At 37.3% G+C, this 23,099-nt stretch overlaps 3 protein-coding genes across 4 annotated transcripts; 1 reads left to right on the top strand and 2 right to left on the bottom strand.

Moving 5' to 3' along the window:
* The first annotated feature begins 1,323 nt into the window (after nt 1-1,323).
* Nucleotides 1,324-4,173, top strand: LOC126603453 (basic leucine zipper 9-like). The gene is made up of 6 exons (XM_050270306.1): nt 1,324-1,684; nt 2,320-2,437; nt 2,587-2,749; nt 2,987-3,062; nt 3,175-3,300; nt 3,667-4,173. The coding sequence occupies exons 1-6, from the start codon at nt 1,412-1,414 to the stop codon at nt 3,958-3,960; spliced, it is 1,050 nt and encodes a 349-aa protein (XP_050126263.1). The 5' UTR covers nt 1,324-1,411; the 3' UTR covers nt 3,961-4,173.
* A 1,136-nt stretch (nt 4,174-5,309) lies between these two features.
* Nucleotides 5,310-6,068, bottom strand: LOC126603456 (calmodulin-like protein 3). Its single transcript, XM_050270308.1, has one exon. The coding sequence runs from the start codon at nt 5,996-5,998 to the stop codon at nt 5,426-5,428; it is 573 nt and encodes a 190-aa protein (XP_050126265.1). The 5' UTR covers nt 5,999-6,068; the 3' UTR covers nt 5,310-5,425.
* Nucleotides 6,069-8,046: 1,978 nt separating this feature from the next.
* On the bottom strand, nt 8,047-21,181 carry LOC126603441 (uncharacterized). Of its 2 annotated transcripts, XM_050270287.1 has the most exons (19): nt 21,007-21,181; nt 19,745-19,858; nt 19,429-19,656; nt 19,262-19,348; nt 19,037-19,126; nt 18,823-18,949; nt 18,569-18,669; nt 18,092-18,260; nt 17,841-17,962; nt 17,291-17,419; nt 17,025-17,123; nt 16,873-16,930; nt 16,717-16,792; nt 16,509-16,638; nt 10,405-10,562; nt 9,907-9,979; nt 9,626-9,817; nt 9,382-9,475; nt 8,047-9,166 (listed from the first exon to the last, which is right to left on the bottom strand). In XM_050270287.1, exons 2-19 carry the CDS (start codon nt 19,817-19,819, stop codon nt 8,295-8,297), a joined length of 2,880 nt encoding a protein of 959 aa, XP_050126244.1. In that variant the 5' UTR covers nt 19,820-19,858; nt 21,007-21,181; the 3' UTR covers nt 8,047-8,294. The 2 variants fall into 2 exon arrangements, with proteins under 2 accessions (XP_050126244.1, XP_050126245.1); XM_050270288.1 differs by lacking the exon at nt 17,025-17,123.
* Nucleotides 21,182-23,099: the final 1,918 nt, after the last annotated feature.

Raw genomic sequence — 23,099 nt, 5'->3', positions numbered from 1 at the left:
AATCGATACTACAAACATTGGGGGAATGTAGCAGAGCTTCTAGACAAAAGATGGCTTTCTATGGGGGATCTACGACTAAAAAGGGGGAATCTGGACAAAATACAGTTTTTTGGTTTCTTGCTTATTTGAGAGCAAAATGGGATATCTTTTGATTGATTGGTTGAGTGTCCTTGTCTCTGGTGTTCCTTTTGCTGATGGCCTTTGGAGGATAATGAGTCATCATTAATTTGACATTCATGCCCCTGAAAAGTGCTTTTTGCTGGGGATGAAATGCTCTCAATCGCCCATCACTTATAACATAGGCATGTGGCCTATGCCTTTGCTGAAATGGTTTGTTTTTTTTTTTAAATTGTTCTCAGGCCTATAGACTTATCCGAGCCCAGTTTCCTCTTTACCTATGTATTCTTGGACCTCCATCCTCACAAAGCCCATCAGTAAATTTCCACCCAAACAATAGTATTTGATGTAAATATTTTATTATACATGTCATTTCGTACTTATGAATATTAAACTATTTAATCATGTAACACATTTAGTACATGTGCGTTTAGATTGATTAATCATTTCATGTTTGTGTCGACACAACCATATTGATAATCTTATTTTAGAATTTAACAGGTTATTGTGTTTTGGTATGCTATTTTAACAAACTTTATTGATTAAGTCGATATCTTAAAACATGATTGCACATAAATAATAACTTGAAGTAATTTGAAAACATAAATAGGATTTTGAATAAACAATAATTTTGAGCAATATGACAACGTAATATATTAAAATTGTAAAATGTTATGAACTAACTCTTAGTAAAAATATTTGAAGAAATCTCAAGTTCAAATTACACGTTAAAAAAATAATCAAACATAACTAAATAATTACCTAATCAAACATAAAGAGGATCTGAATTATCTCCCCCTTCCCTCTCATTCTATTTAGACGCTCAGGATTACCTCCTATATACATTGAAAGAGAGAGAAGAAAAAGAAAGGGAGGCAGGAAAGGGGAAAGGGGCAGGGGAGAATCCAAAACCCTACCAGATTCAGGTGGCCCACCACACGATCAACTTGTTTCGTGTCAGCATCATGATTCTTCCAGATTCTACAATTCAACGGTCGGATCTTCACAAAATAAATAAAATATATTGCATTACTTGTACACGAAGATCCCGTCATGTTTAATTACCAGAAAACCCACATCTCGCGCTATTCGTACAATTCGCAAGGGCATTTCCATAATCTGATGCAACATAAAACTTTTAACTTCATGTGCCGCCCACTTTTTCTTTACGTACTTTTCAACACCGCATTTTGCTATTAATATCCACTCCCTTTGCTCGTATTCCCTCCCCCTTCCCTCTCCCTCTCTCCCTCTCTCTCTGCTAATCTCCCCGGAGGAAGCACGGAGATCCCAAATGGAGCAAAAGCCCCGTTTCCACGTGGAGGTACACTCCCAAACAGCCTCGTCCCCCTTCGAATTGAAGCGGAGCCCGTCGGAGGTTTGTCTTGGCGAGGCCCTGGAGTACTTACTGGAGAAGCCCATGATCGGTCAGGAGGCCGCCGATACGCAAGGGCACCGCGATGAAAAAATCGGCGAACTTCGGGCGAGAGACCGGAGTTTCGCCGATACGGATGTATTTTTCGGCGACGTCTGCGCCGGCGACCACAGCTTCGGTTTCCAAAATCGGGTTAGTCACACTCAGCCACTCACTTTACGGGACTTTCGGACACCGGGGTCCAGTCCCACGTCATCCGATGCAATTTGACATGTTATATTATATGCATGGTTTTAATATTTTGACCAAAACGTCGTCGTTGTGGGGTTGGGAAAATGAATTTTGCTTAATAATTTTATGTTTATTTTAAGAAAAAGGTGATGGTATGTTGATTAATTAATTAATTAATTATTTATTGGGTAATTAATCATACTTAATTCAAAACACGTATGGCAGTTAGCAAGCCAGTCACATCATGCTTGAAAGGTTCCCAGTTTAACAAGTCATTGATGATGGGGAGGCTCTTGTCAATTGTTGTAGAAACAGACAGAATTCTAAATCCTATAGCTTTTTCTTTTAGGAAAGATGGATTTATTTTCGTAACGAAATGGTTTTTATGGTTAAGTTAATACTCAAATTTATTTAGACGCTGAAAACCGACACACATATTGTATAAGACAAGTGTATAAAATGAAGTGCGGCATTGTTTTATAAATAATTCATTAGCAGCAATTACAAGACAAGTATATAAACTGAAGTGTTAAATGTTGATTTCTAGCTGCGAGAACGTTATTTACAAAGTGTTTATATATATTCCCTTAATGCAGGATATAATGAATGGTTTTTCAAGCAGTGAACTGACAGAAACCCTACTCTGCACTCAAAATCTCACTCCAAAAAACTCCTGCATCTCAGCAGCCATGGATTCCCAGTCATCGATTTGTGGTATGCTTTCGGAAAAAACATGTCAAGCTTGCACCTTTACACTTGCTTATGTGTGTTTTCATCGCTTTTTCTGCGTGTTGTGTTTGTGTTTCGGGCGCCATTTGTTGCTTGTTGTGTGATTTAGTGAGTTTTGATATATGGTTTTTCAGTGGGCAGTCCAACATCGGCTGCTAAACCGATTGGAGGAGATAACCAAGCAAGAGGAGCCTACAGTGGTTCCTCCGGAGAACAATCGGATGAGGATGATTTCGAGATAGAAGTTAGTCCGTGTGGAGACAGCACAGAACCGCTCGACATCAAACGCATTAGAAGGTAATATATATGGGAAATAATCTCTGTGTACCTTTTTCTCCGTCTGCGCACCATCCTTTTTTTCTGCCCTTTGGATTGAATATTCGAAGGCTAATGGACTGAAATAAAGAGGTGTGCAGTGAGAACAAGGGTGTGCGGAAAATCGCCTCCCTTTAATATTTTCTATCTTTCTCTGTTTCCATTTTTTTAAATATGGAATTGATCCAAAACTGCATTACCTTTGTCATTAACTTGCAGGAAGGTCTCGAACAGGGAGTCTGCTAGGCGATCAAGAAGACGAAAGCAAGCACATCTTGCGGATCTCGAGTCACAGGTATCAAATATTTTTGGTGGAATCTTTACCAGAACAAAATTTAGAGTGTATTTATACATCGAATATTTGAAGTTATTCTGATGCAGAAGTTTGATTTATGGTTTTATTTCAGGTTGAACAACTGAGAGGAGAAAATTCAACCTTATATAGGCAGCTAACGGATGCTTTTCAACAGTTCCGTGACGCTGATACAAACAATAGAGTAATGAAATCGGATGTGGAAGCCTTGAGAGCCAAGGTATAAAATAACACCAAAGAGGGCTTAAGCGCAGAATGTCAAAACATTAGGCAAAGCAATTGTGACGGTGAAAAATCTTTAAAACAAGCAAACATATAGGGTTTAAAGAGGGTGGAAAATCTGTAGAACAGAACCTCTGATTTGCCTTGTGCTTGCAAGTGAATGAAGTAGTGGATTTATAGCGAAACAATGACAAACAGTTTTAAAAACACGTCAATCAGCGATTAACGAATGCTATATTTTGTTAAAACAAACTGATAAAAAAGTACTAAACCATGTGTTTGTATGTGTATTTAAAGAATTTCCATGTGACAGTAGTAAAATGTCAAGGAATTTTGTCACTAAGGAGTGGTGATTTCATTTTAGGTGAAGCTAGCTGAAGATATGGTTGCTCGGGGCTCAATGACCTCTAATTTGAATCAAATTCTTCAAGGTCATCTAGGCACGCCGCAACCACTCAACCCTCAAAATTTTCGCGGGGTAGCAGCACACGTCTCACCAACTATTACCATCCATGGAGAGGATGCTCCGTATGCTGGAATTGCAGTCTCCGGACAGAATGCAAGCTTTGGACTCGGAAATGCTGGTATGGCGAATAGCAATCTGAGTAATCGGATGATGAGCGATACTATTAGCTGTGTCTCGGATATGTGGTCATAAAATAAAACGATTGTAATGCCTGTAACCGTGTCAGTTAGATCGAATATGTCTTATAATATGCTTTAGGCAGATCTCTAAGCAGTTCTTAGAAGTGTCTCCTTTTCTTGGTATTTTTCTTCTTTCTTTTTTATGGTTTTCTAGTTTGTACTAGACTCGTATTTCTCATGTCAAATGTTGCAGTTTATTGAAGAAATTGGAATGTTTTAATCGAAATATGCAAATTTAACCATCCATTACACAGACGCATCTCATACATCAGCGCATTCTAGAATTTTCAATTATTTTCGATTTCGACTTACACACTCCATAAGTCAACAGATACGCATTCTAGAATTTTCAATTATTTTCGGTTTCGATTTACACACTCCATAAGTCAACATATTCTTTTTTCTTTTTGTTTCTGTATAATAATTGAAGTTGCAAAGAAGGAAGATCATGCTGCCAACTGTGTTATATAATTAAGGAAAAATGCTTTTACTTGAAGTGCTCACATGAAAAGCAGAAACCGCGTTTTGAAGTTGAAACGTTTGGATCCATCCACATATGCTCGTCATCTCCCTAGTTAGCAAAGTAGGAGAAATTTTTAGTTGTAACGGGAACACGAACAGTACATCATATGTTTTTAGTGATGGAAAATTTTAATTTTTAAGTTATTAACATACATAACTCATCATTTATATAGGAACACGTGATGTATCATTTCATGTGACGGTCATACTAAAAAATCTCTTGCAAAGTAAACACATCAGGGTTGCACGCGCATTGAACTTAATGTCAAAAATTTTATATTCGAGCTTGCTACGATCAATCGACCATGAATTGTGATGATATTTTATCGCAGATGATCCGATCATCCACATTTGATCATTAATAAAAAATGAACCTTGTTTATATTATTTGGGCGTTTGATCCCAAATTTGATCAGTGGTTAGAAATCGATCGCATGCACAAACTTGTTTTTATTATTCCTGCATCTGGTCCCACATGTGGAAGTGCTGTTTAATATAATTTACAAAATGTCAGACAATTTACTCTCTTTTATTTGGGTGTGCCTGCACTAAGGTGCAAAGTTGCAAGTTGCAACTATGATTTATGGATAATTTAATATTTTTAATTCATTATATAGTGTTCTATCATCACTGTTAATCACACTCCATGTTATCGTAATCGTAATTTGTTTACATAATTGTATCGTAAGAGATTATTTAATCACGTAAGGACTTATAACGTCAGTGATTAGATATCGTTCTTCTTCGTAAACCTCATGTCTTTGTTAAACAAAAAAATGATTTCTCGATCGAGATTGAATGATTGAGCTTAAGATAAATGAAAAGAAGAAACAACAAAAATTGGACGGTGAAAAAAAATTATGAGTCCATTGAATTTACAATTAGGGCAACATTTTGTTTGAAGAAAATAAAAGATAAGCATCTTGATCTTAATTAATAGGCTAATGACATTTTAATTACCCCATCATTAACTCAAACTCCCGAAAATCAACCTTCCCATCCATATTCAAATCCACAACCTTCACCATCTTCTCAACCTGGCCCATCTCCCACCCACTCCCCAAACCCAAGCATTCCAAAACCCTTTTCAACTCCACAGCCTCTATGAATCCATTGCCATCCTCGTCGAAAATCTTGAATGCTTCGCGCAGGAGCTCGTTGCGCTCGGACTCATTATGCTCCAATCCACCAAGGACCTCCTCCACTGGCACTTCATGATCATCCCCCGGCAAATCGAAGCCCGTCTGGTCCTCCTCATTATGTATTAGTCCAAGATTCTCCACAACACGCCGCGCCTTTTCCTTCTTGATTCTTCCATTTGTTTCCATCCCAAACACTGTGATCAGTGCCCTTGCCATGGACTCATCAACTTTGGTTGCAATATTTTGTGGTTTGCATTTGGAATATTCGTCACGTTGATCTTCATGAACAATGTGAGCTCCTTTGCTTGTTAAACTTGATGGGACTCCTCCAATGGCTTGAACCAAATCACCAAGTAATCTAGAGCAAACTCCTGTGATTCCCATCATGCCACTGCACAGAAAGCCTAATCAAGTGTGCAGAAAATATGGAGAAATATGAAATGTGTGTGATTTCCTTCAAAAGTGACTACAGTTTATATAGTGTTTGTCGTGACGAAATGCCCGGTTTTTTGGATGAATTACACGAGTGCCACTCCAACATTAATTATGATAATTGTGATAATTATTGTTTGATAAGTCTTTAAGATTCTTAAGAGAAGCTGGCGATTGGCATTGAATATGAATTTTTAATTGGAACTGGTGCAATACAAAAAGGATGCTGTCATATTTGTTTTAGGGTTGGTCGGTTTAATCAGCAACACTTGGAAGAAAATAAATTACTGGTCAGAAAAATAAATTCGGATTAAATCAAATTAGTTGTATTTTAAAAGACACTTGAGTTTAATATGATTACAATACACTTGCTATGAATTCGACAAAAAAAAAAAAAAAAAAAAAAACACTTGCTATGAAAAACCAAGCATGTCAAATAAGTTTTGACATATTTGCTTGGACTTTGATTTAAGATGAATGCCAATTATCTTCCCCTCCGTAGTCCGTATCTTTTTTCTTTTTTTTTTTAAGTGAAAAAAGACACAAAAAGCCATTTTTATGTATCTATGGTACCGGTATCACATCTAACTTCAACTTTGAGATGAAATAGTATACGAGTTTGTTAGGAAATGTTTTTAAAATGACTTAAAACGATTTTGATGAAAATATTTTTTGAATTAATTCTTAATAAAATTTAAAAACTTAAATAAATTCTGAAAAAACACTAAAAAAACTTCTAGATCTGCTAAATAGTGGTTATCTAGTGGCCATCTAGAAACCAGAAAAAGGAAATAATATAGCACTTGAAGCAGGGAGTCATGGAGGGCACTGATAATGTTTCTTTTTTAAATGGACCATTGGAGATAATTTAAAACACTCAAGCTTAAAGAAACAAAAACAGAAACAAAAACAAAAACAAAAACAAAACAAAAAAATAAATAAAAATCAGATTTAGTGATATTGTAGAGATGGTTTTGTTTTGTCAGAAGCAGATCCTTTATGGACTTACAACGGAGCTTAGAAATCAATTTTTAAAGGCTACAATAATTTGATCCTAGACTCCGACGGTGTAGGTTCAGAGAGGATTTGCTTTTTTTTTTTTTGAGAACTTTAACGAAAAGCACCCGGTACTGTTCACTTTAACGAAAAACCACATTTTTACACTAAAAAGTCAATCCTGGTACTATAAATGTGGTTTTTCGTTAAAGTGAACAGTACCGGGTGCTTTTCGTTAAAGTTCTTTTTTTTTTCTTTCCTCCACCTATAAATGCCAGAAACCGCGTTTTGCAGTTTTATATTCGTATTTGCAACATTAATTTATTCACTTAATTTTTCCAATTAAATTAAATAATGTTCTAATGCAAGCACTGCCCAGCACCATCTCACGTGGGATTTATAACACACTAATTTAAACTTTCCTCCTAATCTAATCTTTCACGTGGATGCAACTTCATTCAAGAAATAATATGCATTGGAGAAAAAAATATATATTTTGGATCGTCCAGCTTTTAAATTTGAACAAGAAATTTTTTTAAGAGTCACATATTGTATGCAATTATATGTTTATCTTTCTCATTATACGTCGAATTTTATAAACAAAAAAAATTCTTGGGTGTCGCCAATTAAGTAAAATGTTATGAGAGATACAAGAACTAATGTGCAAGGGAAAGAATAATGTATAAGGGACAGAAATATGTTGGATCACTTCTAAATGGTTTTGGACGAGACACGAGAGACTCTTAAGTACACAAATTTTATACATTATTTGTCCACCTCTCTTGTTGTAGGGCCAACTTCTAAAGCCAGCTGCTAAATTCTCATGATAAATAAAATAATTCTTACGCATAACTGGTAATGTACAATGAAATGATAGAGACACAGACATTTGTATATGACAGATTTTCTCATTGTGTCGTAATTTCAAGTCGAGTGTATTAATATGCTAAAATCAATGGACAAGGGAAATTTTTTATCTGAATTTTTTATTGTCAAGATGAGAGAGAGAGAGAGAAAGAGTTCGAAACTATTACAATAATTTGAGAGATGAGAGAGTTTCAATCCCAAGACACATGGAGTTGAAACCCAATACCCTAAGCATTTCAAGTGTGCTCAAATTTTCACTTTTAATATATGTGCTGTATAAATTAAAATCACTATAACTATATACACATTCATCTGGGGCAAATACCATATTCTTCTGGGGTACAAGTTTGTAATGATAATGAAGGGTAAAAAGGCTTAATTACCAACCTCAATTAATCAGAGGTTTTCCATCACTAGGTGCCGTTTCTGCGAATCTCAAATAATCCGCCGGCACTGGAATATTGAACTCTGAACAAATGAAGTGGACTATCTTTCCGGTCTCTGCACCAAACACCATTTTATTCAACGTTACAGCAATGGAGAGCCTATTTTTTATGTCACAGAAAGCAGTTGAGCCACCCATTCCTGAGTGGCCAAAGCCAATAAGGGACCCGTCCTGGGAATAATACCTCCTAAATCCCAGTCCAAATTTCCCATCTGGTTTAGCCAAGTGTGCATATTCGCCGACACCCATGAAAGCATCATGAATTCTGGGGTTGCTAAATATCTTAGCGCCATCCTTTTGAGGACTAGGATTCACAACGATCTCATCCAACACGTTGTCACTTGCGTTGCAAGTGTTACTGTCGCTGCTTGTGTTTCTACTGTGACTACCAATGTCCTGGTCCTTGCTATCTTGTGGAGTCTTCTCATACCTACTAGTTCTCATACTCCTAAAAGCAGCAGCTATCTTTTTGCTTCTGTTACCTTTCTGCTGTTTTGGTGACGGTTGAGCAGGAAATTTGGGAATGTGAGAGTGGCTACCAAGAGCTGGCTTAGAGGAAGAGGAGTGAGGCGGTGGAACAACACCGTCATCAGCTAAGGCTGCATAGTAACGTGCAAGTGCACGGGCTGAGAAATGTCCATTAGCTGCAGGTATCATGGCACGACGAACGTTTAGCATGTTAAATAGAACGGGCAATGCAGTTGCGAATTGCTCTGGCTGGAAAGTGGAGGGCATATCAGGACGACCCCTAATCCCTGAAAGCTTCTTCAGCTCTTCTGTATCGGGTGTAAGGGTTGCAAGTCGAGATTCCACACCTAGGAGAAGAGCAAAAAGGCATGGTAATTAAAAATGGAAATCCCAGGTTCACGATGACCAGAATACCTTCTGATAAATTACCGAAGCAATACTTTCATATTGACTGAAAGCAACAGAAAGCAAAATAGTACATCAACTCAAAGAAAGAAATGCAATTGCAGAGTCATGACACGTATTCCATGGGTTTAATGAAGCAAAAACATGGTATACTTGCCTGGAGGTATTCCGATATAAAACTCCCCTTCTATTTGGAGGGAACGAACAAATGCTTCTTCAAGAATCTCCTTGAATTTCCTCTTCGATGCATGCTGTTCCACCCGAACAGATATATAGAAAAATGGTCAAAGCAAGCATTGAACATGAGATTCACGTTCATACAAACAATGATTCCAATAGATACTAAAACGTAATGAAAATAATAGATGTTAAAAATTGTTCTGAATAGTTGGCAACTGTACCTCAATGATTCCACCGCATATCCAACCAAAAGTTAGGTAGTGATACAGCTGCTCCTGGCCAGGTTCAGTCTCAGGTTCTGAAAGGGCAATGCGGTTTAAACACTCCTCCCAGTCTGAGATAAGCAAAGGGTTTTCTATGAGGTCTGCCGCAGCATTGTGCAGTCCAGAGGTATGGTTAAGGACATGATGGACCTAAAAATCAAAGGAAAGTACAAACAAAACTTATAGCTTTAGTGGATATTGGATTAAGAATATCAGTAATTGAATCACAAAGTATATACCTTTATGTTATGTTTTCCAAATGATCCAAATTCTGGCCATATATTTGCTACATCTTCCTCGAGGTTCAATTTTCTGAAAGGGCGGAAAAGTTAAAACAATTTACCGTACTTACCAACATGATGCATAAAGAGACATTATAAATCCCTCGTCAAGTCATTATAGTTAAAAGTAACATGTATGGCAGTTATTTTGTCAAACTACTCCTGAAGCCATGCAGGTAATGCCTAAAATATCAATTATTTCTCCGTATGGATCACATTATGGAAGTTTTTATACCAAGATTGATTCCCCAACTGTGCAGAATGGAATGGGATCCCAGACAACCTAACACAACGAGATACAAGCTACATGCTATGAAGACGCAAAAATAGAAACGACAGCTCATTCTAAATCAGGTAAAACCATATAACATGCCCAAATGCCTCAGGCACATATTTTATACAGTAAAAAGAAACATGGTAATAGAATGGATAACATGGAAACATACTAATACTCACCCAGTGTCTACCAGCCAATGTAACATTCCAGCCGTTATACCCTTTGTAGCAGAAAAAACTGGGAAAAGGCTGTCGGGCTGAACTGGACGAGGATCATATCTACCAAGCACTCCAGCAGCAGTGTCAATAATAACTTCCCCATCTTTGTAGGCACATACCTTAATTCGAAATCATGAAAGCTTGATTAAACTATAATTCGAAAAGAAAAATAGTCAAGTTTAAAAACAAACAATCAATTTTTTTGAAAGTACAAAAGAAGTAATAATAATATGAAACAACTGTTGTGTACTTCATTCAATACAAAAACAGAGGTAAAAATAAATAAACAATTCCAAGGGCATCTAGCGATCTAGCTCTTTGATCTATTGACATAAAGCCTTAACAAGAAAAGATCAGCATTCATAGAACACGCAACACAATTGTAACGAAGTGAAACTTGCACTGGAATATAAGAGAGAGCAGAAAGATCATACAATGTCAAGCTTTATTTGTTGGAGTATGTGGCGCCAACTTTTGGCTATAAAAAATTATAAAGAAAAAACTTTCGGTGAATATAATAGTGAAAGACAAAATGATGAGAATGAGGCATCATGATGATGTTTTCTTCTTTTGTGGTTTTTTATAAACCATAATTCATTGTTTTGTTTCGGTAGAGAGAAGAAAAGTAGAGCTCATTTTTAGATGAGAGCAGAGGAGAGAAAATTGAGCTGCCGAGAGCAAGAGAGTTGCAGAGAGCCCAAACAGAAAAAAAAAGGAAGTTGCTGCTTCATTTGGTTAGTAATCATTCACCAAAGTAATTGTTGTTGTAATAGCTTTGAGCTATATGTATAGAGAAGAAATTATTCATTATATTTCTTTCTCTATTTGTTTATGTGGTGTGTGAGAGCTATTGGGTGTATTGGGTTATTTGGGTTGTGAGATTGCCAACATTTTGTAAACTCCCATTTGGTTGATAGTGGATTATTGGGTGAGCTCCTATTGCTCCGAGGACGTACTCCAGTTACACTGATTGTTGAGGAACCTCGTTAAAATCTTGGTGTTCTTTTATATTTTGTTCTTGCATTTTCATTTGATAAATTTCCTGTGGGTTAGTTTGAGTTGGTTCCAAAAAGGTTTGGTGCTATCCTAGCGCAACAATTGGTATCAGAGCACTAGTTGCTCTTGGGTACTGTCTAGTTGCCAAAGATGTCAGACGGGCAAGATGAGAATCCTTTTGGAAGCACCTCCGGGTTTGCAAGAACTACGGTGCAAAATGCAAAGTTCGAAGTTGAAAAGTTTGATGGCACAAACAACTTCGGGATGTGGCAATGTGAGGTCAAAGATGTGTTGGCTCAACAAGATCTACTTGCCGCTTTGGGAGAAAAGCCGGAAGCTATGTCGAAGTCGGAATGGGAGAAATTAAATTTGTGGGCTTGCTCTTCAATTCGGTTGTGCCTTGCAAAAACTCAGAAGTATTTTGTGATGCAGGAGACGGTAGCAAGTGTGTTGTGGCAAAAATTGGAAGACAAGTATATGACGAAGAGTGCAGAGAACCGGCTACACTTGAAGAAAAAGCTCTACCGCTTCCAATACAAAGAAGGTACAAAAATGATTAGACACCTTGATGCTTTTAATAAGTTGATTGCCGACTTGTTAAATTTAGATGAGGATATTAAGGATGAAGATAAGGCCTTAATATTGTTGAATTCCTTGCCGGACTCTTATGAGCATTTTGTTACCACTATTATGCATGGTAAAGAAACTGTGAAATTTGAAGATGTGTCAAATGCCTTGATGAATTATGAAATGAGGCATAGAGATAAAAATCATGATAGTACCTCTGAAGCTTTATTTGTTAGAGGTAGATCATCGGAGAGAAGATCATCTTCTAGTAGGAAAAAATCACAGTCTCGACCTAGAGGAAACTCTAAAGGTAAAAAACCTTTGGAAAGGGATGAATGTGTCTTTTGTCGTAATAAGGGCCATTGGAAGAAAGATTGTCCTAAATTGAAGACCAAAGGCAAAGAAAGTTCTGAAGCTAATGTTGCTAAGGTTGAAACATATTTTTCTGATTTTGCTTTAACCACTTCCTCATCATTTGATTGTGCTACTAAGTGGGTGTTGGATACGGGTTGTACTCATCATATGACTCCTCACAAGGATTGGTTTTCAAGCTTGAAAGAGTTTGATGGTGGCGTTGTGTTCATGGGAGATGACAATCATTGCACAACAAAAGGGATTGGTACAATTCGTTTGAAGTTGCATGATGGCATAGTTAAAGAGTTGACAGGTGTTCGGTATGTACCGAATTTGAAGAAAAATCTTATTTCTTTGGGTACTTTGGAATCTAAGGGTTTCAGGTTTCATTCAGATGGACAGACATTGAAAGTTACTTATGGTGCACTTGTTGTGATGAAAGCTCTTAGATGTGGCCATTTGTATTTATTGCAGGGAAGCACTGTGACAGGTGAAGCATCTGTAGTCTCAGAAAATATGGGCACATCTGATTCAGATACTACTAGACTGTGGCATATGAGATTAGGCCATGCCGGTGAGAAAGCTCTACAAGGGCTTGTGAAAAAAAGGTCTTCTAAAAGGTGCCACGACTTGTAAGCTTGATTTCTGCGAGCATTGTGTCTTGGGGAAGCAAACTAGAGTGAAGTTTGGTACTGTTGTACATCAGACGAAGGGCATTCTTGATTATGTGCATTCGGATGTTTGGGGTCCTACAAAGACTCCCTCTTTGAGTGGTAGACATTGGTTCGTGACCTTTGTTGATGATTATTCAAGAAGGTCTTGGGTCTACACTATGAAGCACAAGAGTGAGGTGTTAGGTGTTAAGTATTTTCTTGGGTTGGAAGAAAATGGTTGAGAACCAGACTGGGAGAAAGATTAAGATTTTGAGATCGGATAATGGTGGTGAATACACATCCGATCCTTTCTTTAAAGTTTGCAAAGAGGAAGGAATTATGAGACATTTCAGTGTTCGGGGAACTCCACAACAAAATGGAGTTGCAGAAAGATTGAATCGAACCTTGCTTGAGAAGGTTAGATGTATGTTGTCTTAGTCGGGTTTAAGCAAGTCATTTTGGGCAGAAGCAGTTAATTATGCATGCCACATCATCAACCGGTTACCCTCAGCTGCTGTTCAAGGTAAGACACCAATGGAGGTATGGACTGGAAAACCTTCTTCTGATTATGACTATATCCGTATTTTTGGTTTACCTGCTTATTTTCATGTGACTGAAAATAAACTTGATCCTAGAGCCAAAAAAGCTATCTTTCTTGGTTTTAGTAGTGGTGTCAAAGGTTACAGGTTGTGGTGCCCAGAGATGAAAAAACTTGTAATCAGCAGAGATGTGACATTTGATGAAGAAAGTATGTACAAAGTCTCTGAGAAGAATGTGAAAGATGTCCAACAGGTGGAGCTTGAGAAAGTTGCCTCTGGTACTTCAAATCCTATTTCCGCTGATGTTGAAGCCACTACAAGTGAAGAAGTTTGAGACCATGAGGATGTTGAAGAAGTTGAACTTGAAGATTCTTTTCAAGTTGAAGAGGAAGTTTCACCTCAAGAGTCTATTGCCAAGAACAAGGGAAAGAGACAAATTACCAAGCCAGCTCGGTATAGTGACTATGTTGCTTTTACTCTTCCTATTATCACTGAAGAGATTCCATCCAATTTTGAGGAAGCTATTGAGAGTGAGGAGAAGAAGAGGTGGTGCAATGTCATGGGTGATGAAATGAATTCTCTCTTGAAGAACAAAACTTGGGAGTTAGCTAAATTGCCTAAAGGCAAGAAAGCTATCGGTTGCAAATGGGTGTATGCCAAGAAGGAAGATGCTGATGAGAAAAACAATGTAAGATTCAAAGCAAGATTAGTTGCTAAAGGGTATGCACAAAAGGAGGGCATTGACTACAATGAAATATTTTCTCCGGTTGTGAAACACTCCTCAATTCGTATTATGTTAGCTCTTGTTGCACAATATGATCTTGAGCTTGTGCAACTTGATGTGAAGACGGCTTTCCTACATGGTGATTTGAATGAAGAGATTTATATGTGTCAACCGGATGGGAATATAGTGAAAGGGAAGGAGAATTTGTTTTGCAAATTGAAGAAATCAGTTTATGGCTTGAAGCAATCTCCAAGGCAATGGTATTTGAGGTTTGATAAATTTATGAGAGGCCAAAATTATTCTAGAAGTCAATATGATCATTGTGTGTACTTCAAGCAGTTGCAAGATGGGTCTTTCATTTATTTGTTGATATATGTTGATGATATGTTGATTGCCTCAAAGAATGTTGAAGAGATTGAAAAATTGAAGAAGCAAATGAAGAATGAGTTTGAGATGAAGGATTTTGGTGAAGCGAAGAAGATCATTGGCATGGAGATCACTAGAGATAGAGAGAAGGGTTTAGTCAGTTTGAATCAAAGACAATACCTTGAGAAGTTGATTCGGAAGTTTGGAGTTCATGATTCAACCAAACCGGTTAGTACCCCTTTGGCTCCTCATTTTAAATTAAGTTCTCTACAATGTCCTAAAAATGATAAAGAGAAGCTGCAAATGAAAAATATACCATATGCAAATTTGTTTGGTAGTTTGATGTATGCAATTGTATGCTCTAGACCGGATATTGCTCATGCAGTTGGCATGGTGAGTCAATATATGCATAATCCAGGTAAAGAGCACTGGCAAGCAGCTAAGTGGATATTGAGATATCTCCATGGTACTCGAGATGTTGGTTTATGCTTTGAGAGGGATGACTCTGGTATTGGTCATTTTGCAGTTGGTTATGTTGATTCAGATTATGCAGGTGATCTGGATGGAAGGAAGTCTACTACAGGCTATGTGTTTACTATGGCTAAAGGACCAATTTGTTGGAGGTCCATTTTGCAGTCGTCTGTTGCCTTGTCTACTACAGAGGCTGAATATATGGCAGTTGCTGAAGCTATAAAGGAGGCCATTTGGATACATGGACTGATTAGAGATTTAGGGGTTGATCAGAAGCAAGTGGAGGTACATTGTGGTAGTCAGAGTGCCATTTATTTGGCTAAGTATCAGGTTCATCATGCGAGGACCAAGCACATAGATGTGCGTTATCACTTTGTTCGTAAAATTGTTGGTGAAGGGGAAATCATTCTCCAGAAGATTCCAACTAAAGACAACCCCGCTGATATGTTGACTAAGGTTATTGGTGTAGCCAAGTTTGTTCACTGTTTGAACTTGGCTCACATTTTGCCTATATAAAGAAGGCGTTGAGTAGTAGAAGTTTTAGAGCATTTGGCTCGGCATGAGTTGTTCTCTTGCTAGTGTTTGGGAGTGATGTTGTGTGTTAATTGTGTTGGTTGGCTTATCATGGTGTTTTTCGGAACTTGGCCAAGGTGGAGATTGTTGGAGTATGTGGCCAAGTGGCTAACTTTTGGCTATAAAAAATTATAAAGAAAAAACTTTCGGTGAATATAATAGTGAAAGACAAAATGATGAGAATGAGGCATCATGATGATGTTTTCTTCTTTTGTGGTTTTTTATAAACCATAATTCATTGTTTTGTTTAGGTAGAAGAGAAGAAAAGTAGAGCTCATTTTTAGATGAGAGCAGAGGAGAGAAAATTGAGCTGCCGAGAGCAAGAGAGTTGCAGAGAGCCCAAACAGAAATAAAAGGAAGCTGCTGCTTCATTTGGTTAGTAATCATTCACCAAAGTAATTGTTGTTGTAATAACTTTGAGCTATATGTATAGAGAAGAAATTATTCATTATATTTCTTTCTGTATTTGTTTATGTGGTGTGTAAGAGCTATTGGGTGTATTGGGTTATTTGGGTTGTGAGATTGCCAACATTTTGTAAACTCCCATTTGGTTGATAGTGGATTATTGGGTGAGCTCCTACTGCTCCGTGGACGTACTCCAGTTACACTGACTGTTGAGGAACCTCGTTAAAATCTTGGTGTTCTTTTATATTTTGTTCTTGCATTTTCATTTGATAAATTTCCTGTGGGTTAGTTTGAGTTGGTTCCAAAAAGGTTTGGTGCTATCCTAGCACAACATTATTAAACAATATACATAAATGGAAAAGGACTATTCAAATTTTCATGGCATCATATATTATCAACAGATAAATTGGTGCACACCTGGACTCCAAGTATTTTATTTTTATTCCCCAGCTCAACTAGGAGTTGCCTCAGCTTGGCCTCCACATTAGAGTGGGCAGGTGTGTCATAGACCCAGTGATCATTTTCCATTGGTCCCCTACTAATATTTCTGAAAATTTTGGGTCGATCAGAAAAGAACCAGATATGACAACAAACCAATGCAACACAATATTCAGCATACACTTACCCTTGTAGAACGGATTCAGCAAATGGTCTCATGATCTCCTGATATACAATCCGGACATTCATTGTGGAAGAAAGCCCTACGTCCAAGTCAAATGCAAAATTAAAAAGTTATAATTATTTAACACACAAACAGCAGAGAAAAACTCCGTATACAGACCTCTGAGAAGATTGAGAACTCGTGAAAAGATTACAATATCACCAGGGAATGCGTCTACCTAAAAAAGGAATTCTTACTTTAGCATAGATGAAATTAGTCAATAAACAGAGCAGAGAAGCACAGCGGTAGAAGGACATTATGCATGAACTTACAGGATTAAAGCGTTTTGCCTCCTTCTGGTTAAGTTGCATCTTGTCCTGTATAACCTTCATGTTTTTTGCTCTTTGATCCGCCAAAGATTTCATTGTTTCCTAAGGAAGATCATAAGCTAATAATAAACTGAACAGGATTTTTATATTGATACTAAACAAATAGGATAGGAAGACAAACTGAATAGAATAGAACTTCTGTCGTTGGAAAAATAGAACCAATCTAACCAGTCCAAAGTGGATAAACATACACATTAATGCATACTTACATGAGACTCTTTGGCAGGTGTTGTACTTCGGAATAATATACTTGTTATTTCCATTGCCTGCTCTGGAATATCTAGGCGCAACTTAAGTCCCATTTCTGCAAAAGCAGACAATAGAGCAACATGGTCCCCCTGTGACAAAGCATTGCAATGTAATAATCAAAGAAGTACTGTCAAGTAATTTAAGTGAATGCAGATTGTTCCCTGTTTACAATTACAGTACACTTCATTTAGTCTGACAAACGATATTACCGTCATCACTTAAAAAAGCATTGCTATCACTCATTACAGTGCTCTTATTTGCTTGACAAAGATGATCCTCAACATCTAAACGGAAAGGCAAGAAAGTAAAATTTTACATAGCACTACTAGTCGTTGCATTCCATGGAGAGCAATTCATAAGGGCTCTGAAACCTTAGGATACTCCAAGGTCAATCTTTTCAATCATTGAGCCTACTCACCTAAAAATCTTAACATCAAGTAACCATATGATATCAAAACTAATAACAGTTTGTTTTTCAAGAATTTTTTTATTATAACAGTTTGTACAAACCTCGGTAGAAGCCAAGAACATCTTTGCAAGTGCTTTTTTAAAAGAGCTTGATAATTTCTTTGTAAGCCCAAAATCAAGCAAAATAGGACGATATGGAAGTTCCTTGCTCACAAGAAAGTTTCCTGCAAAAAAGACTCAAGGATTAGTAAACCATGTAATACCTCACAAACTTGTTGAGTCGTGAATTCACTTGTTCTAAACAAAAAATAGGTGAAAAATAATAAAAACGGATGGGGTGGGAAGAGGGATACCAGGATGAGGGTCGCCATTAAAAAAACCATCAACATATATTTGATGGGCATATGCACGTGTGATTTCTTCAACAACCTTTTGTTTGTCAACACCAAATTCTTCCAGCGCTTCTATGTCATTTATACGAATACCATCCATAAACTCTGAAATGAGGACTTTCTCTGTTGACTAAACAAAAGCAGTAGGATGGTAAATGAGAAATATGTATAAAACAGGAAAGACAGCATCTATAGTTAAAGAAATGAATTAGATCAGCCACCAGTAAAGATCAGGAATAAAGGAGTCCCTATATACCTCCTTTTTCAGTTTTTACTCACTAAAACCACTTTTTTTTGTTGTTAATATCACTAAACCCCACTATATTCCACCATAAGTCATCTTTAGATTTTTATATGAACAATTGCTCATATTACTCTTAGTTAAATGAAATTGTGCTTGCAAAGTCATATATATTAGAAGAAAGGAACAGATAGTACCTGAATAACCTCTGGAATCAAGACATCCACTCGATCGGCACGTGTGTTATCATCACATTTGGTATCGCAGCCAAGATTTTTAGCCACTGTTCTGGTGTTCTCTACAGAAACAGAGAGTACATAAACAAAATCAATAAAGTAGACAAAATGAACAAACCTGTAATACAAATGGTCATCAAGGTTGCCAAACTAAAAAGGTATAAGATTTCAGCAGTAAGACAAAATTTAGAAATAAGGATGACAGTTAATTATACCAGCTTCATGATTGAAGTCAAGCTCTTTGGGAGATTCTTTGCACCATTCATCCATCATAGGATTAAAATTGTACTGAGGCTCTGCCCATGCTATCCAGTCAACAATTGACTTTGCATTCTTCAAGTCCTGCAAAACAAAAGTATGTCCGAGAATAATTTAGTTACCCCTTTTTAATTTATATAACCCGAATCTCAAAAGCCAAGCAAGACAAACCTCCAATATAATTGTCTTGATCCCCTCATGTTGAACTTTAACAACTACTTCCCGCCCGTTGAGCAGGGTGGCACGGTGGACTTGTGCGATCTGCATAAATTAGGATGGGAAACCAATTAGATAAACCTTTTTTTCTAGAATCAGAGTATCATTAGCAATGAATCTTAGCTAAGTGGTTATATTTGTTCACTCTACTTCCAAGACCCAAGAGTCTAAAAATCTTACTGATGCTGTTGCCAAAGGAACATCTACAAAGTCTAAGAACAACTCATTCATTGACTTCCCCAACTCTCTCTTTATAGTTTGACAAACCTGTGTAAATGAAATTGTCAGTTAGCAAATGACGTCGCAGATGATAATTGTATATTGATATTAAATCTATAAAGACAAACCTCTTCCAAAGGACGAGGAGGAAGAGAGTCCTGTAATTGCTTGAGAAGGCATATGTATGCCTCAGGAAGTACATCTGCCCGTGTAGACAGATACTGCCCAAGTTTCACCCACAAACCTTCCAACTCCACTATCAAACTGAGAAGACGTTTAGCATTTCGCTTATGCGCATTTTCCCATAAAGCATCTGTTTTAGTTTTGTTAGTCCATTTTTCTCTTTGCTGCAGAGCCTTCAATGATTTATAAGAAAAATAGGTTAAAAGGGTATTTTATATAAAATAGGCAGCCTAAAAGTAAAAGGAAATGAATGAAATTTACCTTGTAATCTAGGTATATCAGAAAAGCAACTGTGCATACTTTCATGCGTCTTTTGTAGATGTTTCCCCATCCCATCGGTGTAAATGGACTCAAGAGTAGTTTAAATTCACAAATCTTTGCTTGGGGGAAGAGAGGGGAAAATAAATGGCCAGAGTTAGACAAAATTGATCCAAATAAACCGACACATGGTCAGTCGGGAAATAGAACACAAAATGAAGTCAATAATATGTCCACAATATAAAACTAAAATCAGAGAGGACTACCCTAAATTTAACAAAATAAGGAAGATTTGAACAGTTAAGAGGAAAAGCTAAAGGGAAAGAAAGCTCAAGAAAATGAAAATCTCAAGTTTGAAATTAAGTGAGCTGAAACTCCAAGCAACACAAGCAATCATTGTATAAATTCTTATGCAATAACCACTATGAGATGATTCAAATGTGTAAGTCCTGTTTGACTTTGTTATTATTGCTAATAAAACAACGAAATGGAAGTCCTTTTTCAAGTGAAGGCATACGGCTTCATAAGAAAAATAAAAGAATATGCCAAATAAATATCCGAGCGAACTAGTTGCCAAAGAACATATCAAAAAGAGGCAGGTATGTCAGCGATCAAGATGATCATATACTGTTCACCCCCAATAATCCTTTCTAGTGTTCTTATAGGATCAATGCATCAACTTCAAGCTCATGAACATAAGCTCAAAGTTAGCACAACCCAATAAGCACAACCACTCCTACTAAATAGTTCTTAACCTCCATTGCCCCTTGCGAGGCATTGTGATTTATCCCCATCAATATCCTCCTTTGACACTTGTACATGTACGCGCATACAATGGTAATTTTTGTACAAAGGTAATTTCTTTCACAATGATAATTCAACAAGATTTGAAATTTATTGATGCAGCTTCAAACAACTTCACCAAAACCAAACCTTTCAAATGTTCATACAAAGTTAACTTCTTTCACAATGGTAATTCAACAAAAAATGGAAATTCAGGGATGCAGCTTCAGACACCTTTTACTAAATTCATCCGACTCCTACCAACCACAAATTCTCATGAAAATTCATTTCTCTGACTGAAATTCAAAACTTAATTCATAAAACCTCTCAAAATTTTCGAGCTACTAAATTACTTCGCGGCCAAAAAATTCATCCCTCAAATCTTAATCAGCAAATTAAACTACAACTAATCAGCAAATTACAATCAATAATTCGAAGAAAAAAACGATATTAACAAAATTAATCAGAGGAATGTAATCCACCTCAAGTCCCAGAGAGCTCCGGTAGCGAAAGCAGAGGAGAGAAAAACAGCTGAGAGCAATTTGAACTGAAAATAGTTGAGGAGAAGAAGAGACTGATGGGTAATTTCGTCGAAACGACGACTGTCGTTTTCGTTACGCGACTTAATACGAAAATTCCGCCACTGCCTTTGACTCTTCGATCTCGAGCTCATCCAATCGGAAGAAAAAAAACCGCGGGAAATTAAAACTTGGGGTTTCGCGTCGCGAGGTAGTTGGCAGGGTTAGTGCTGTGGGCGGGTGAGGTTAGGGGCTGGTTTGGTATTTTTACGCTTCGAATAAAAACTGTTTCTAATGTGTTATGAAAATAAGCAGTTGTGAAATAAAATAGCTGAGTGTTTGGTAAACTTTTATGTAAAACAATTATGACCGTGTAAAATGATCAAAAAGGGTTTGGTCTTATTTAGTGTGCCTTGAGGGGCCCACTCCTTTTATTTGGTCTCCCTCTTCTTCTCTCGTTCTTCCTTTTTTCTCGTGAGACTCTCATTTCTTTCTAACTCTTTATCTAACTATGATACTCTCGCTCTCTCTAATTACCAAGAGAATCACCCACACCAATGCCAAATTTCGAGTGAAATCCACACCAATATTCCTTGTTTTAGGTGTAGTTTGACATATGGATCGAATGGTGGCGTTGCATGTGAAGATCAAGTACTCAAAATGAATAAAGCCAACATTTCCCTCTCGGTGAAAAACTCTTCGACAAGTTGACCTGAGGCTCGACTAAATTGGGGTGCTTCAAACTCAATTCAACCTCCATTTAATCTCAGGTACAACTTCTATATCATGCATATTGAATTTTGGCATGAATTTTTTCGGATTTAACCCCAAATGCCCTCTTTGTGTTCATGCCCAGAAATCTGGTGACCTTCTTGGTCATTTTTCCGGCGAACTCGAGACTGAATCTACACCTATCGCCAAATCTCAACTCTGGGTAACTCTCTTGACTTTATCTGTGAAGTTTGAGGTTAACTTCGAACTAGAGCTAATGCATACTTTGTATTTTTTGCCCATAAACCAACGAAGCATCACCGGTGCCATTACAACTAATCAAAGACAAATTCATTCCTAATCGATGACTGTGTAAATCTCTGAACCTTTGTGTGAAGTTTTAATTGCTTAAGGTCATTTTAGGTACATGAAAGTTTCATTAAAACGCTCAGCACCTCTTAGAAAAGAGGTTTGCGCTGAAGCTGAAAAACTAGTTTTTCAAAGTTGCCTTTTGCTGCTTTTGTTTTTTTGACTTTTTTTCACTCAAAACTGTTAAAAAAAGTTGAAGTTTGAAGTTTACCAAATACAAAAATGCTCCCAGCTTTTTTTTATACCTGTTTTTTTTTTCAAAATCATCTCAGTATCAAACCATACATTAGTGTGGTTGAAATCAAATTAATTTAATGGTATGTCGCGTGGAATAAAGGTATGTAGTGGCCGTTGGAACGAGTGCGGAGGAGCATCGTGGCCGTGGAATTTCTTGAAATGCGTGGCACGTGGCGCGTTGCTAATCACCTCTTTGTATTTTGAAATATGGAAACTGGAATGGCGGTCCAATAAAAGGACAAGGATTGTCTGCCCTCCTTGTTCCCTTGCCCTCCCGTGCCCTCATGTTTTGTGCGGTCACAGTTAAGCCACGTCAACATTTTATATTGTTTTTTTTATAGAGATAATAAGACAAAAATGAATATTAATATAAAATGTTGAGTGGCTTAACCGTGACCACACAAACAGGAGGACATGGGAGGGCACGGGAACAAGGAAGGCAGACAATCCTTGTCCCCAATAAAAAGGCTATAGCCGTCTAGGACTAGGCCGGTGTTGAATTTTTTTCACCTTTCCAGTTCAATGCAATCTGCCTCATAACTTAGGTAAACCTGCCAAACCATGCACGAGGCGATTGCTTAAGTCCATAAAGTGACTTTCACAACCTACATACTCCGGTTTTCCCTTCGACATCGTACCCCGGAGGAAAATCCATATATACATCTTCTTCCAAGTGCCCATGAAGAAAAGCATTTTTCATATCAAACTGTTTTAATGGCCAATTCAAATTTGCAGCTAAA

Source organism: Malus sylvestris, chromosome 15 (genome assembly GCF_916048215.2).
Source record: "Malus sylvestris chromosome 15, drMalSylv7.2, whole genome shotgun sequence".
In the NCBI taxonomy this organism is placed as follows: domain Eukaryota; kingdom Viridiplantae; phylum Streptophyta; class Magnoliopsida; order Rosales; family Rosaceae; genus Malus; species Malus sylvestris.
The sequence above is the reverse complement of the archived record's forward strand: the minus strand, read 5'-3'. Positions and strand labels throughout refer to the sequence as shown.